This window comes from Tubulanus polymorphus, chromosome 7 (genome assembly GCF_964204645.1).
Source record: "Tubulanus polymorphus chromosome 7, tnTubPoly1.2, whole genome shotgun sequence".
NCBI lineage: Eukaryota > Metazoa > Nemertea > Palaeonemertea > Tubulaniformes > Tubulanidae > Tubulanus > Tubulanus polymorphus.
In genome coordinates, this window is record NC_134031.1 from 20,479,380 (window position 1) to 20,496,385 (window position 17,006).

Genomic DNA, 17,006 nt, shown 5'->3' on the forward strand with positions numbered 1-17,006 from the left:
TGCATTTCTTCCATATTATTACATTATATTTTTATGTTTATATCGTGTTTGTGTAAATAAATATTTGATATGTATTTGTATATGAAAAGATATTTTGAGACATTACTTTCTTTGGAAATACGGGATTCGAACCTATTTGCCTCAGGTGTACTCTTTAATCAGATCGGAGAATCCATCGAAGTGGTGTGATTGGATTTTGTGTGGAGCCACCCGAGGATTTCGGATGGAGACTTTGGAGGTCATAAAAGAATACGCCCGGACAGTTTTATCGGTTATAGAGACACTCACTAACTCTACACCCTGAAGGTCGTTGCGCCTGTAGATCTGTCAAACTAAATTCCACGTAAAAGGAAAGTTTCTTCAATATTGATGTCGAACTGGGCAAAATCAAAGCTAAAATTAGGTATGCTTGACAAATATGATTATGTTCATTGGCTTTTTATCTTAATAATATGCACGATGCTTAGCTTGCACCCGCTGGAAGTCGATGGTGGATTTTCTTCAGAAAATTCAATTTCTTGGGCTTTTGGCCCTTGCCACTTGAACTTGGACCTAGTCTAGTACCTAGCCGTTGTTCCTCAAACAACGAACCGGTCTCTCCAGTGTTTCCAGCTCCCTTCGAATTTTGCGATGTTTTACCGGTGATCGCTGGAGGATGATTTTCTTTATTCGATGATGTGTGTAACAGGAATGATCAATTAAGTTAGGCCTACTTAAACCAGTTTCTGGTCAACCCAGTCAAATATTTATTGCTAACTGCAGTCTACTTAGTCTTTAACGGTAGGCTTCTAAGTCTATCTTTGAGCCATACTCGCACCTACATATGTGGAGCAAATCTATATTTTAGTTCAGCACTTTAATCGAGAATTCAGCTAGACCAAGTTAATAATGGCAGAATCAAATCCACCCGCAATCACCCACACGAAAAAGAAGAAAAGATTCCGATTGAAATTTTGGAAAAAGAAAAAACGTAGGGATTTAGAGCCAAATGAGACATTAACCACAGAATCAGGTATGTGCTTTATAGGTGTGATGCGGGTTAGAGAGTTTAATATCTTTAGCTACCGTTAGTATGGCTTGAAATCGATGATACATGTCAAAAGTTGATTTAATTTTTCTGTTTACGGAAATTGATTCTCAAGTTTTAGTTTCCGTAAACGGCTGGAAATCCAACTTGAGCATAGTTTACTGTACCATTTGTAACATTTGATATACATTGCATAATAATTCATTAAAGGAGAGTAATTTTCTCAGATTGGCTAATTCATTTCCATACAGAATATTCTGGTTGTTTTAGAACATCTTTCGCTATCGCAACAAACTTGTCCTGTTGTTCTGTAAATAAAATAATTACAAATTGTAATGTCTGACCTTGTCTAATCGATGTGTTTAGAAATTTGGATTGTTACGTGGGTGATTCTGAGAATTGTGTGCGTATGAAAAGTTTCTACCTTTTCACATTTTTTACCTTTGTAAGTTGGAGCAGAAACATAAACAAATCCCAGGAAACTACCAATCCGTCCTCCTGGGTATTTCACTTGATCTTGTGGGTCTAACCAAAGATGTACTTCCGGATGGCGTTTCAAAACTCCAAACTCTATCAGGTTTTCAACTGTGTCCGTAGCAAAAGTTGTAAGATATCCTACCATGAATTTTGTGCCATTTGGGGTAGGTGCCTTCGGTACTATCCCTTGACTGACTTTCAACAGCGCCTCAAAGCAGTTTCCATCATCGAGGCAAGCTCTAAACATTGGTATACATTCAGTGGCAATCCTATGATTCACCTCTATTATTTTATGGCTTCCATCTTTCATAATCACCATTTCCAAAAAAACGAATTGATTATTGAATCCATAGTCAATCATTCTCTGAACGACAATGTCAAAGGTTTTCCAGATTTCTTCCTGGGTATCTTTTTGTACTCTTGACGGGTATGACAGGCTCGACATCTCCACAGGGTCAGTTTCCCAAAAGTTAGCGTCAGCTATTGCCCATTTGATAATCTGACCACGGGCAACTAGTCCAGTTACAACTAGGAACATATCGAAGTCTTCGAATTCTTCCACTATCAGTGCATTTTCAGGACAAGGTGCTCCAACTTTCGACAGAAATTCTTCATCGAATCGATGCCATTTCTTCTCTACTTTAAGACTCTCGTAAGCTCCCAGATTCTCCCGCAAAGCATTTTCACATTTGATCTTCTTCGAACCGACGGAATGTGTTCCCGTGCACGGCTTCACAAAACAAGGAAATCCCACTTGGTTGAGGACATCATGTATTTCAGTAGGCGAAGCATCATACCTCAATAATCGATAATTAATTCCACCTTGTTCTTTAGTGAAATACAAACGAGTGTAATATTTATGTAAAGCGATGGCTACTGATTTCAATGATGGTCCAGGTATATGAGGTAACCTTTCACAGATTGCAGCGCTGATTATAGCAGCGATATCGCGTAGTCCTAACACGCCAGTTATTTGTTCATTCTTCACTATATCGATACATCTCTCTGTGAAATCAAATATATCTTCATCGGGTGAACGGATTATATTCATAAACTCGTAGCATTCCTTCACTTCTTCTCTCAATTCCTGAATTCCGATTTCTGAAGAATGCACTTCCATCGGTTCGTAGCAAATCATTGCGATCTTTGACTTTGTTTTAGACATGATTATTTTTCCGCCAAAGAAATCAGTGATCGTTGATATTTTTTTCTTACTTTGAGCAGTTTATGATTTACACTAGTGCTGAGTTGAGTGCTGTGAACTTGAATGATCATGGAGTAATGAATTGACAAATGATTATTCTGATCTGAACTTGTATTCGTGTTGTTTTGTTCAAATTGTGCCAACTGAGGTCATGGCTATATGTCATACACAGATACATATTCGACAAATATACATTAGAAGATTATAGAAGCGATATCGCGTAGTCCTAACACGCCAGTTATTTGTTCATTCTTCACTATAACGATACATCTCTCTGTGAAATCAAATATATCTACATCCGGTGAACGGATTATATTCATAAACTCATAACATTCCTTCACTTCTTCTTTTAAACTACCGATGCAGATTTTTGATGCTCCGACATCCATCGACTCGTTCGAGATAATTGCAATTTTTGTTTTGGACATGGTAATTTTAACCCTTAACCACTTCTACGAGTGGTCACTATTAGATTTGAGTCAGTAAGGTGACTGCGTTCAGTCTGACAACTCCAATGTTGCACAAGGTGAAGCCTCAGTTATTGTATTTAATCCATTGTATATTAATGTGGCATTTAGCGAATAAAACAGGCCTCAGTCAATAGCTGCAATATGAAAGGTCTGGGTCATTTGAAAATGCACGTTAGAGATCAATGAAAACGAGGCAATAAAAATGTATAAAAGTTTGTTGTTAAAAAGGAGATAAATTTAGAAATATTATATACTTCTTTGTAATACCTACGACAAGTGATGTCACATTATTTCTTGGAAGCCAAATTCAATAATTCTGAGAAATAAAGAGTAGAAGTAAAATTTAAGGAAGGGGTTGTAATTAAGACATATAAGATAGAAATCCATTTTACCCACACTGCACTATTATATTTATAGATAACTCTGTTAGCTGCTGTTAGTTAATGTCCATTCAGTTGACTATTCTTAATGACTTCTTACCCACAGATTTATGGCACAGACACTTGGAAATTATGGAAGTCGAGCTTTTAAAATCTCATAATCTAACCTATAGAATTCTATGCCTAAAACAATACAGGATTAGCCTGTCTGTTGATACTTTCAAACATAATCTTAAAACCTTCCTTTTTCGAAGAACATAGGAATCCGAATGGTGATTGTATTTTGAATATCTATTTATTATCTCAAATGTTTTTAATGAGTGTAATATTTGTTTAATACAAGTGAATTATTTATGTAAAGCGATGGCTACTGATTTCAATGATGGTCCAGGTATATGAGGTAACCTTTCACAGATTGCAGAGCTGATTATAGCAGCGATATCGCGCAGTCCTAACACGCCAGTTATTTGTTCATTCTTCACTATATCGATACATCTCTCTGTGAAATCAAATATATCTTCATCGGGTGAACGGATTATATTCATAAACTCATAATATTCCTTTACTTCTTCTTTTAAACTACCGATGCAGATTTTTGATGCTCCGACATCGGTGTTTATGGAAATTAATTCTCAAGTTGTAGTTTCCGTAAATGGCTGGAAATCCAACTTGAGCATAGTTTACTGTACCATTTGTAACATTTGATATACATTGCATAATAATTCATTAAAGGAGAGTAATTTTCTCAGATTGGCTAATTCATTTCCATACAGAATATTCTGGTTGTTTTAGAACATCTTTCGCTATCGCAACAAACTTGTCCTGTTGATCTGTAAATAAAATAATTACAAATATGTAATGTCTGACCTTGTCTAATTGATGTGTTTAGAAATTTGGATTGTTACGTGGGTGATTCTGAGAATTGTGTGCGTACGAAAAGTTTCTACCTTTTCACATTTTTTACCTTTGTAACTTGGAGCAGAAACATAAACAAATCCCAGGAAACTACCAATCCGTCCTCCTGGGTATTTCACTTGATCTTGTGGGTCTAACCAAAGATGTACTTCCGGATGGCGTTTCAAAACTCCAAACTCTATCAGGTTTTCAACTGTGTCCGTAGCAAAAGTTGTAAGATATCCTACCATGAATTTTGTGCCATTTGGGGTAGGTGCCTTCGGTACTATCCCTTGACTGACTTTTAACAGCGCCTCAAAGCAGTTTCCATCATCGAGGCAAGCTCTAAACATTGGTATACATTCAGTGGCAATCCTATGATTCACCTCTATTATTTTATGGCTTCCATCATTCATAATCACCATCTCCAAAAATACAAATTGATTATTGAATCCATAGTCAATCACTCTCTGAACGACAATGTCAAAGGTTTTCCAGATTTCTTCCTGGGTATCTTTCTGTACTCTTGACGGGTATGACAGGCTCGACATCACTACAGGGTCGGTTTCCCAAAAGTTAACATCAGTTATCGCCCATTTAATAATCTGACCATGGGCAACTAGTCCAGTTACAATTAGGAACATATCGAAGTCTTCGAATTCTTCCACTATCAGTGCATTTTCAGGACAAGGTGCTCCGACTTTCGACAGAAATCCTTCATCGAATCGATGCCATTTCTTCTCTACTTTAAGACTCTCGTAAGCTCCCAGATTCTCCCGCAAAGCATTTTCACATTCGATCTTCTTCGAACCGACGGAATGTGTTCCCGTGCACGGCTTCACAAAACAAGGAAATCCCACTTGGTTGAGGACATCGTGTATTTGAGTAGGTGAAGCATCATACCTCAATAATCGATAATTAATTCCACCTTGTTCTTTAGTGAAATACAAACGAGTGTAATATTTATGTAAAGCGATGGCTACTGATTTCAATGATGGTCCAGGTATATGAGGTATCCTTTCACAGATTGCAGCGCTGATTATAGCAGCGATATCGCGTAGTCCTAACACGCCAGTTATTTGTTCATTCTTCACTATATCGATACATCTCTCTGTGAAATCAAATATATCTTCATCTGGTGAACGGATTATATTCATAAACTCATAACATTCCTTTACTTCTTCTTTTAAACTACCGATGCAGATTTTTGATGCTCCGACATCCATCGACTCGTTCGAGATAATTGCAATTTTTGTTTTAGACATGATAATTTTAACCCTTAACCGCTTCTACGAGTGGTCACAATTAGATTTGAGTCAGTAAGGTGACTGCGTTCAGTCTGGTGAAGCCTCGGTTATTGTATTTAATCCATTGTATATTAATGTGGCATTTAGCGAATGAAACAGGCCTCAGTCAATAGCTGCAATATGAAAGGTCTGGGTCATTTGAAAATGCACGTTAGAGATCAATGAAAACGAGTTTACAAAAATGTACAAAAGTTTGTTGTTAAAAAGGAGATAAATTTTGAAATATTATATACTTCTTTGTAATACCTACGACAAGCGACGTAACATTTTTAATAAATCAAGGCAGTACATTATGTAGCACTATCTAGCAAAGTTAGCTCCCAGCCGTCCAACCTCATCAAATCTATTATGAGTTTTTCGTCATTATTACATGTATCATCATTTTCGTTTTGATCTCTTGCCACTTGGTGAGAAATTTACATTGGATTGTTACAAGTAATATTCTATTGTCCCATGTACTCATATAAACCAGGTTCCAGCGTATGTAATGTAGTTTGAAGCAGGGATTTAAAGCTAAATTTCATTTTGATTTTGAACTGTTAAAAACCCCTCGATGCATTAGAATAGAAATTGTCGGCGAAAATTTAGAAAAGAAAATCAATATTGATTGATTGACTGGAAACAGCCAGCTGGGCAAACAGAGCTAGGAAAATACACTGTATTGTATTTATTCTATAGATATGTGTTCAACGATACCGAGTGCGGTAAACACCAGTAACAACAGTGACGATTGTGTCGGCAAATACCTCGCTGAAAACATCGCTAACATGCAGAAAGAAGCTGAAATCATCGCCACGCATCAGCAACAGAATTCATCTTCAAATAATGCGCAGGTAATTTAGCCCCGAGTAATTGTGCTGTAGCGGTTATTTGACAGTTCAAGTTAAGAGGTTAATAATCAGATTTGAATGTTGAAACTAGTTCAGATACATCTACAGAAGGTTTCGTCATGGAAAGACTTACACATACAATAAAATCTTCCTAGATAATATTTAATTTGTGTTTATTTGTAGGTGTGCGATCAATCTAGTAATTCTCAACCATCTCTATTGAGAGATATAGTATCTGCTATTTGCGACTTGGTGACATTCCGAAATAGTGCATCCCGAAATTTCCAACAACAAACTCCAGTCATCTCGTGTAAGTATTTGTTTCCACATGAAGTTTGATTACATATTTCTCTTATCGGATGCGTTTTCAAGTGGAAATTATTATCTAATAAACTTGGTCTTACTGGGCGGGTATCAGTCAACTGGGTAAACTTGGTCTTACTGGGTGGGTATCAGTCAACTGGGTAAACTTGGTCTTACTGGGTGGGTACCAGTCAACTGGGTAAACTTGGTCTTACTGGGTGGGTATCAGTCAACTGGGTAAATTTGGTCTTACTGGCTGGGTACCAGTCAACTGGGTAAACTTGGTCTTACTGGGTGGGTACCAGTCAACTGGGTAAACTTGGTCTTACTGGGCGGGTATCAGTCAACTGGGTAAACTTGGTCTTACTGGGCGGGTATCAGTCAACTGGGTAAACTTAGTCTTACTGGGCGGGTATCAGTCAACTGGGTAAACTTGGTCTTACTGGGTGGGTATCAGTCAACTGGGTAAACTTGGTCTTACTGGGTGGGTATCAGTCAACTGGGTAAACTTGGTATTACTGGGTGGGTATCAGTCAACTGGATAAACTTGGTATTACTGGGTGGGTATCAGTCAACTGGGTAAACTTGGTCTTACTGGGTGGGTATCAGTCAACTGGGTAAACTTGGTCTTACTGGGCGGGTATCAGTCAACTGGGTAAACTTGGTCTTTCTGGGCGGGTATCAGTCAACTGGGTAAACTTGGTCTTACTGGGCGGGTATCAGTCAACTGGGTAAACTTGGTCTTACTGGGCGGGTATCAGTCAACTGGGTAAACTTGGTCTTACTGGGCGGGTATCAGTCAACTGGGTAAACTTGGTCTTACTGGGTGGGTATCAGTCAACAGGGTAAACTTGGCTCTAAACCATGAATTATTTTACGCCTGGAATTTATTTGTTAAACTTCATATTTCCCTGATTCTGAACTCAGTAAACCGCTCCAGCCTCCAGTCGGTAAATTTTCGTTTTGAAAACCTCTTGTTTTACTACTGAGTAAGGTTTTAATAGCAAACAAAATTTGGAACCCAAATGAGACATTTCATTTAGCTGTAATGTAATTTTGGATATGACTTTATTCTGTTTCAGATGTCGTATTATGGATTTTACTGGCTCCATTTTATCTGATATTCTACATATTCAAAGGGCTTGGAAAATCCCGTCGCCTCTTAAAAAACAAATGAAAGAATTTGTGCGGATTATGACTTTTTGTGGTATAAATTTTATTCACATATCTTTGTGAACTGTGGAACTAAATGTTGAGGATATTAAAGAAAGAACTGTTTTAATCTTCCGAATAGAAACTGAACGAAATTTGGCCAGTCAAGAAGGATCGGTGGTTTCGATTTGGTTGGATCGTGTAAATGAAAAAAAAACATTTTAAAGAACCATTGTTAGAATTTGACTGAGGTCCAGTTGAGTGAGTCCATCAGTTTTGTAGTAGGCCCACTTAGACCTTAGGCATTCATAGAATCAAATATAGACCTTTAGAACCTAGATACCAAGTTGAATTTGAAGCCGGAGTGAAATGACGTATAACTTATGTTATCTTATTTTTAGGAGTCAAACTTCGACCCAAAATCTAGAACTTGACCAAATGAATTCGTGGAACTTTGTGTTAGGTGAATTAATGTACCATACATGTCACAAATATTTACCATTCTATTAAACTTATTTATTTTTTGTTAATTAAATGTTGTAAATTAGTTGAAAACTGTTTAAAGAACAAGATTTTTTTTGTAATAGACAATTTATTCTGGATGTCTTTGTCAGTGGGTGTTTTCTGTCGGTCACAGATTCTTCAACACCGGAGTTCAGCGTCGTCAGTCCGTCAGTTTGACTTGTGGCAGCGGTCCGTCAGTTTGACTTGTGGCAGCGGTCCGTCAGTTTGACTTGTGGCAGCGGTCCGTCAGTTTGACTTGTGGCAGCGGTACAATTTCTTGGACAATAGGTATCTATGGTTCGTTTCTTCGATTTCTATAATTATTTCAACTCTTTCGTCACAATCCGACTAACCGTGGCCCTTTGAATTTTTTGGAGTAATCCTCATCTTGTTCCATTATTCTACCCGGTATTCGATCGCGGCAAACAACAAATAACTGGAGCCACCCTTGTATATTGCAATTCAATTCAACTCACCTGAAACTGCAATAAAGCGATAAAGTGGGACTACAAGAAGCCGAAATCAGAGAGCAAGAATCGTTAAATAGTAGTAGGCTCCTATGATTGTTCAGCTGTGCAGATAAAAAAAGAAGGGGTCGATGATTCCGTAGTTTTACGGTAAACGGTTTCCTTTTATTAATCATCAATTGATATTAATCATCAATTTTTTAACAAGGCCCACTGTCACTGACACTCTCCAGACAAAAACAGTCTTCGTCTTCGACTTCTTCATTCAAGACTTCCTTCTGATTTTTCAGCTATCGAGTGAAAACCAAATAATTATTTGCGGCCGCTATGGAAAAACAAATGCTGAAATCTCGACTGCCTCCGATCCCTGCGGGAGATATAAGATCGACGAGGCATCGTCAAATAGATTACACCCCGGTCGATTGGAAGGGTTATTTCGACCAACAAGACGAAATAACCGTCGGCAATGACCGATTTCACGTTTATAAAAGCGGTAAGTCGGGTCCGGTGTTGTTATTTCTACACGGCGGTGGATTCTCCGGCCTCACGTGGGCGTTACTCTCGACGGCGATTCAACAATCGATCGAATGTCGTTGCGTGGCGCTCGATTTCAGAGCTCACGGCGAGAGTAAATGCGCCGACGAAAATGATTTGAGCACGGACACCCTAACGAACGACGTCGGGAATGTCGTTACGGCTTTATTCGGCGACGAGGCTCCTCCGCCGGTCGTATTGATCGGGCATAGTATGGGCGGGGCTATCGGCGTCGACGTGGCCCATCGAGGTATTATACCTTCGTTAACGGCTCTGGTCGTCATCGACGTCGTCGAGGGCACCGCGTGCGAAGCTCTCGGCAGCATGCGCAGTTTCCTCGGTAACCGGCCGCGAGCGTTCGAGTCGTTGGAACGCGCGATCGAATGGAGTTTAAAAACCGGACAAATTCGTAACATCGATTCGGCGAAAGTTTCGGTGATCGGACAATTGAAATCAATCGATTCAGGGAGTGATTTTCAACAAAGCGTTTCCAACCAATCAAATATAATCGCTGAAGAAACCGAAGAGGAGGCTGCTGCTTCGAACCACGAAGTTCCCGCTCAAACTAATAAATATACTTGGAGATTAGATCTTATGAAAACAGAACAGTTTTGGAAAGGTTGGTTCACCGGTTTATCGAAGAAGTTTCTCGGCGTGCCGGTTCCGAAAATGTTACTGCTAGCCGGCGTCGATCGCTTGGACAAAGATCTGACGATCGGTCAAATGCAGGGCAAATTTCAAATGAAAGTTCTTCCGAAATGCGGACATTGTGTACACGAAGACGTTCCCGACGAAGTAGCCGAGATTCTAGTGAGCTTTTTAAAGCGGCATAAATTAGTTTAAACAATCAGTTTAATCGCGTGTGAAATACTTTTGTACTCGGAAATTCATAGAATTTTGTCGCGTCAAATTTTGATAGTATCTCGTAATTTGTATTTGCAAAGCAAATGATTAACCTGGTGCCAGAACTGACTATGATAACTGAGAGTGCTTAATACTCCTCTATTCAAGAGATCGACTTCTCTACCAAGTATCAAAATACTCAAAATCACAATCATTTCTTGTTCATTTTCAATTCAATTATCATTTTTTATGTCCAATTACTGTCTTTTGCTCAAAACTAGATAAATCTAGATTCAGGTAGCCTGCAAATTCTGTGGCATTGAAAGCAGGCATGGGTAGTCATCTTCATGAAATAGAGTAAAGCAATTTGTAATATATTGTCCGGGACATGGGATAATCTGATTCTGGGGCAATCGACTCCAAGGTAAATGGAGTAGGCTGCACTCTAGTCATATCCTAGCAACTCGGATAACCAAGGTGGTTGAAATACTTAATGTGCTTTGGATTTATTTCATTCTGTGTGCGCTGCTAGGGTTAAGAAAATCTTCAGTGTTCTTGTGTGCCGTTATAATTGTATATTTCAGTAAACTGAAATAAATGCATTAATCATCAATCATTAATTCATTCTCTGCTTCGTGGTAATTCATTTCATCTTGACAGCTATCATAAACACCAGATGCAAAGCAAAGATATAAAAAGAACATTGATTTTAACAGTTTTTAGCAAAATAATTATTTTCCCTATAGAAACTACATGTGTACAGTCAGTTTAAAAAATCATATTCTGCATACATTTAAGCACAGTGTAAAATAATGTCCAGATGCAGTGAAATCTCGTTACAACGAACTTCACGGGGCCAGAAAATATGTTCATTATAACCGATTTCTTGGTACACAGTTTTAAATTTGTTATATCCGATGAATCGTTGTATCTGAGTTCATTATAACGAGGTTCCACTGGAAATGTGAAAGACTTAATAATTTTGGCATTATTCTATTCCGGGACCGTTGAAAAAGGCTGGTGGTGCATGTATTAATCGGAATAAGTCATTCTGATATGCATCATAAAATTTCCAGTCCTTCCATCATCGTAACAAGCGCTTGCTGGGCGCCACTTTCTGACCGCGTTTTAATCAGATCTTGCAGTATTTTCACCGAACGTTGTAGATTTTTACCGAGTTTATTTTCGTCGAGCGTGTCCTGACACGACGCCCGTCTGCTCGATATCGCGTAGATCACTTCGTTCGATTCGTCGACCATTTGTTTATTGAACACGAGTTTGAAAACGGCGCGAATGTTGGCGATTATTTCCGACCGGAGACGTGCATCACCTTGGCAACTCAAATTGACGATAAATAGCCCTGTAAAAGAGATGAAAACGTCTGTGAATGGATACCGTTGCTAACAGAACATTCCTATTAAATTCGAATCAACTGTTCTCAATAATAAATCAATTTTCAGTGAAATCTACTTCATACAATAAGTGGATAAGTCAATCTTACATCTATTCAATGACCTGCCTAGAAATCGAATCAAAATGAGTTGAGTTCATTGAACACACTATAGTCTCACCTTGAGGATGTAGAATTGAATCAACTTTTTTGAGGAAATCTTTCTGCATGAACAAAATCGGTGGCGATACCAGAGCGCTTTTCGTGTCCTTGTTGTCAATATCCAACATTACTATGTGTTTTCTACCAACTACAACGACATGAATATTCAAGTGGTAAATCTGCGAGGAATGACTGAATGGAACAACCAAAAAGAGTCCTGAAAACTTGTAATGAAGTAAGTCTGATGACAATAGGAAGATATGAGTAGTGGTTTCAGGTCGCTGATTGATACATCAGAAATGCAAGTTCAGAGATCTTGCACAAAAATGGTAAATATGTGCCCAGTTGGCAGATCACATTTTATATGATTTAATGATATATTTCATATATCTCTTCGAACTGTCGGTACCTTCATGAGTAAGCCGTTCGATGTAGTCCAATGCGTCGCACATATTCGGTCGTATGAACTCTGATGGTTTCATGCCGAACCAATCTTCCGCTACTGTTAACATTGCGACATCTTTTTCGACGATATCGATAGTTGCCTAATGATAAAGTGTTGAATATAATACTAACTATACAGCAAGGAAAAGCTGTTTTATTCAGATCAATTTTATCCAGAGAGACTCGACTTGCGCGTTAAGTAATACAGATTTCTACATAGTATGGATTCTATTTCTCGTATTCAAAGCTTTTTTCCGACAGTTTCCGGATTTATGTAAATCCCATGTTCAGAGAAACTATTCCTTAGATAACACTATACAACAGATAACGACAATGAACAAAGTCAATTAGATTCAAACTCAGTCGTTATCAGATTAGATGTCACATTTCTTATGAAAGTTGCCGAGATAATATTGAGTCCAAATTCGATTTGAAGTGTAAATTGCTAGTGTTAATCCTCATTTGGATAAGTAATCAACACAATGATGGTGTCAGCTATGATAATTTGAGAGTAAGTTTGACTGTAATCTATGACAAGCACATCTTAAAATGCTGTGGAATTCGTTGTAACGAATGAAATGTATGAAAATTACTTACTTTTGGGTACACAGTGTTTAAGTATCGAGGCAAACAACCACCACCTAATCCTAATATTGATATATCTAATCCTTCTTCTAGAAATGAGAGCAAATCGAAGCATTCTATCAGTTATCAATCGCTGGTTTCAGTCTGTAAGCGAGTGTATTTATGTTAAAAAAATTTGAGAATCAAACTGAACCCTGTCCAACGACATGGATAGCTACATTGCAAGGGTTACGAATTTCTTGAGGAATACTCAAAATAACACTTATCAGTTCCATAATAATTGCTAAGAGCAGGACCTCATTCTTCAATCCTGTATTAAATTTGACTGGAGTTACAATTAGTGCATTTCCAATGTTCTAACCCCAGAGGTTCAGTTCTTTGAGCAATTATCATGGAACCAAGAAATGCAAGATATTTATATCAAGCAAAATTTAGATGATACGAAACCGGTTTAGCACAACAGTTTCACTGTTGCCTGATAGATTTGTATTTTTATTCTAGGTTCTATCTAAAATAATTTTTGCTACCCGGTAAAATTAGATTTTGTTGGGGCCTAGTTTACGGATCCTCATTAGTCTTGTGAAGCAAACAAATTCTACTATAAGCTGAATATGCTATTGTTTATTTCACACACAGCCAGAAATTAATCATTAATCGATTATCAATAACATGTGTATTCGAAAATTACGAACCGATTATTTTCTGAAAATCTTCCATGAAAGCCAATCCGGCTACCATGGCGACGTGGATCTGGAAGGCGAGATACGTCGGATCAACGATGAGCTTCGTGAACACTTTCGCTCGTTTCTTTTTGACCACCGCTTCGAAAAAAACAAAATCATTTAAAAATAATTACCGGTAAGTGTAATTCAAGTTTGACCAGGATTTTTGATCTAATCAGAATACTATTTATGATGATATGATTTATTTTCTCCACAAAATTTTTCATGATTAACAAAATATTCAAAGTAGTTGGTTGATAATATGGAGGGACACCAAGCAAGCTTTAAAACATTTACAGTTACAGTTCACCTATACATAAACATTGTATAGGTCTATGTAAAAGATACCGGTTCTGCTGTAACGGGAGATTTTTGTTCACTTACCTTTCACGAGTTTAGCCTCTGATTGACACGTCGATGGATTATTCTTGAAGTAAAGTCGTCTGAAAACTTCTGAATCGACATCGACATCTTCGATTACGTAATCTCCCGTATCAATGCTATTACCTTCGTGCTTAACAGTCCGTCTGCCAATATCGTCGCCGATCGATAAAAACGGCACTTTCGCTTTACCGGGGTTACGCGGAGCTAGTTCCATAACTTTCGCCGATAGTTCCGATTTGATCTGTTCCATGTTATCGTATTTATGTTCGCGATGCGTCGCCACGACGAGTAATCGTTCGAAATTTACGGTTTTGGATAAATGATCGCGACCCATATCTGTACCGAACAGCCATTCATTCTCCCTAGAGATACGACAAACATATATAAACCCTTTCACTACCTGGTCCCTGCTATGCGATGTATAATCCACCCATCCTATATTGCGTTTACTCCACAGTGCGGAGTATCCATATTTGTTGGCAAGTTAAAATTTCTATTGAAAGATTGCAGCACCTGTCAAACATAATGAAGTATTAACTGATGATACACCGCACCAGGTAGATACAATGCAGCAGTACATTTTTTTGTACATTGCATTGCACTGCACTGCGCTGCACTAGAGTAATTTTCGATCTATTCAACTTGAACCCTGCTGTAGAGCTTCAAACTTATCAAGTCACTCAACCGCACAACTTTCACTTAGTTAACTGAATTCAAAACGTTATACATACATACCTTCCTTGAGGAATTATGAAGATAGCAAACTTGTTCATGCTGCGTTCACCATCCACGACATACAGTGTATAACGTGGAGCTGTGATTGTCGGACTATATAAACTCACTGATAGATGTTTACCAGATTGATTTCTGAAGAAGCAAATCATAGGTATTTTATGAATAGGCATTTTAAAGAACAAATTTGCCCATTTATCTAATTGAAATTCAGAGGAAATATCATTCTTTATAATGCCAAATTTATTATAATGCATGTCGCACTAGTTCTACCAGTGGTATTATTAGAGACTTTTACAGCAATTATCAGTGAATATTACTAAACTTCAATACTTCCTGGTCAATAATTCTACATGAAATTACGAATCATATGTAACAAAATTTCAGGTAGTAAGCCATCATCGTAATTTCATTTGGACAAGACTGGAATTTGAACCTGATGTCAATAAATGATTGAGGTTTGAACTAATACGAACTTGTTTTGTAGATTATGTCTGACTAACGCGTAATGTTGTAAAGCTTTCACCGATTTTTTCATATCGTCCAATGCTTCAACACGTTCAACTTGATCTTCAGTGTACGCTACTTCAAATATCTGAAATATCCAAATGAATATGACCTTATCCCCAGACTTAATTCATCATTCTGGGGCCAGTTCCTCAAAAGCTGGTTAAAGATAAGTGACTGTTAAATACCATAGTAACAATGAAATTTCAATTGTCACCATATCAACTATCCACTGGTTAACTCTAACCAACTTTTTAGCAACCGGCCCCTGACTATATAATACCAACGTACCTTGGGGGCATTTGGCATACGTCTGAATTTCGTAAGGATGAACACGAAAACCGGCAACTTAAACTGCTCGCCGGGTTTAACATCGGATTCATCGTCTAACCTATGAACACATATAGGCCATCCTCTACAAATAAAACAAATCTCAGTTTTATCAAAAATAAGTCAGTGAAAAGTAGGCCTACAATACGGTAAGGTCTCTAAACTTACTCCTTTGAGAAATAGGTCAACAGTTTGTTGATGATGTGATCCTGAGCTAACGAAATACAAAGGTATCGACCGCCGACTTTCAACACGCGCGATATTTCAGCGAACATTTTGTCGACTTCCCAGAGCACGGCTTCGCTCGCGTCCGTCAGAATCGCGTCTAACGTTCCCTTGTCGACGACAACATTGTATAAATCATCTCGAAACTCCATCTGAATCACGACAATATTCACGTTTCATTCACTCATCGATCTCGAACAAACATTTCAATGGATTCCGAGGATTCCACTAAAAAAAAACTTACCTGTTTCATGTCCATTTGAATGAACTGTAGATCAGGACGTTGAGAATGATTTTTTTGTATCATCTGACGAATAGCCACATCGCTGATATCTATACTCGTTAAGTCTTTATAACCGACATCGTACATGTTGGCGCTGAGATCTGAGTTTCCGCAGCCAACCATCAAGATTTTATCGGTAACTTTAACATACTTGTGTATAATACCGCATAGTTGATTGTATTCTCCATACCTAAAACATATGCATACCGGTATATAGTCAAACTCTTGTTAAAAGTTGTCCCACTATTGAAGAAGTCATCTGATCTCTAAAACAATTATCGAAGAAGTCCCAATAATTCAATACACTGAGAGTAGATAGTTAGCCAATTAATTTGGCATTATTCAAGTTAACGCTATTTTGCCAATATATGAAAATATAAATCAATCACTTAGGTTAGAAAAAGAAGGGGCAGGGTCCGAGTATGATAAAGACTAAAGTTAACTTATATGAATATTTGAAGTGTAAAATTACCATTCAAATGATTTATCTCCCCTCTTCTTGAAAAAACCTTCCCAGTAATCCGAACTTCCAAATTCGTCAGAGCTTTTCGGCAACAAATTCATTGTTTGTTTATTAATTCAATTAATAAAATTATTTTTATTTAACATGACTTTATTCATTTCCTGCTCCACAATTGATGATATATCGCGAACCAAATTCAATTCAATTTAACTAATAGACTGGTCGCCTTCCCGATTATGCGCCACCTGCATTCGCAAAGATAGAGACCGGTAACCAGTCTAGGTAGAGACCAGCAACCAGGGCCACCTTCGGTTATCTGAGTTAGTCGACTACTAGTCGACTAGATACGAAAACCGAATTTGGCCCAGTCTACCGAACTCGTGGAAA

The 17,006-nt window shown here is 38.0% G+C and overlaps 3 protein-coding genes across 5 annotated transcripts; 2 read left to right on the plus strand and 1 right to left on the minus strand.

The window, feature by feature from the left end:
- Positions 1–299: 299 nt before the first annotated feature.
- LOC141908860 (uncharacterized) lies at positions 300–8,558 on the plus strand. Of its 3 annotated transcripts, XR_012619643.1 has the most exons (6): positions 300–403; positions 848–1,012; positions 6,438–6,592; positions 6,773–6,899; positions 7,975–8,305; positions 8,446–8,548. XR_012619643.1 is itself a non-coding variant. In XM_074799093.1 (5 exons), the coding sequence occupies exons 2-5, from the start codon at positions 889–891 to the stop codon at positions 8,067–8,069; spliced, it is 501 nt and encodes a 166-aa protein (XP_074655194.1). In that variant the 5' UTR covers positions 300–403; positions 848–888; the 3' UTR covers positions 8,070–8,558. The 3 variants fall into 3 exon arrangements, 2 of the variants coding, with proteins under 2 accessions (XP_074655194.1, XP_074655195.1); XM_074799093.1 differs by having other exon boundaries at positions 7,975–8,558; XM_074799094.1 differs by lacking the exon at positions 7,975–8,305 and having other exon boundaries at positions 8,446–8,558.
- Positions 8,559–9,023: 465 nt separating this feature from the next.
- Positions 9,024–10,952, plus strand: LOC141908667 (protein phosphatase methylesterase 1-like). Its single transcript, XM_074798796.1, has 2 exons — positions 9,024–9,165; positions 9,306–10,952. Exon 2 carries the CDS (start codon positions 9,343–9,345, stop codon positions 10,390–10,392), a length of 1,050 nt encoding a protein of 349 aa, XP_074654897.1. The 5' UTR covers positions 9,024–9,165; positions 9,306–9,342; the 3' UTR covers positions 10,393–10,952.
- Positions 10,953–11,138: 186 nt separating this feature from the next.
- LOC141908311 (eEF1A lysine and N-terminal methyltransferase-like) lies at positions 11,139–16,803 on the minus strand. Its single transcript, XM_074798302.1, has 12 exons — positions 16,629–16,803; positions 16,118–16,346; positions 15,817–16,025; positions 15,610–15,733; positions 15,288–15,406; positions 14,815–14,946; positions 14,080–14,441; positions 13,666–13,794; positions 12,986–13,062; positions 12,354–12,489; positions 11,964–12,092; positions 11,139–11,752 (listed from the first exon to the last, which is right to left on the minus strand). Exons 1-12 carry the CDS (start codon positions 16,718–16,720, stop codon positions 11,454–11,456), a joined length of 2,037 nt encoding a protein of 678 aa, XP_074654403.1. The 5' UTR covers positions 16,721–16,803; the 3' UTR covers positions 11,139–11,453.
- Positions 16,804–17,006: the final 203 nt, after the last annotated feature.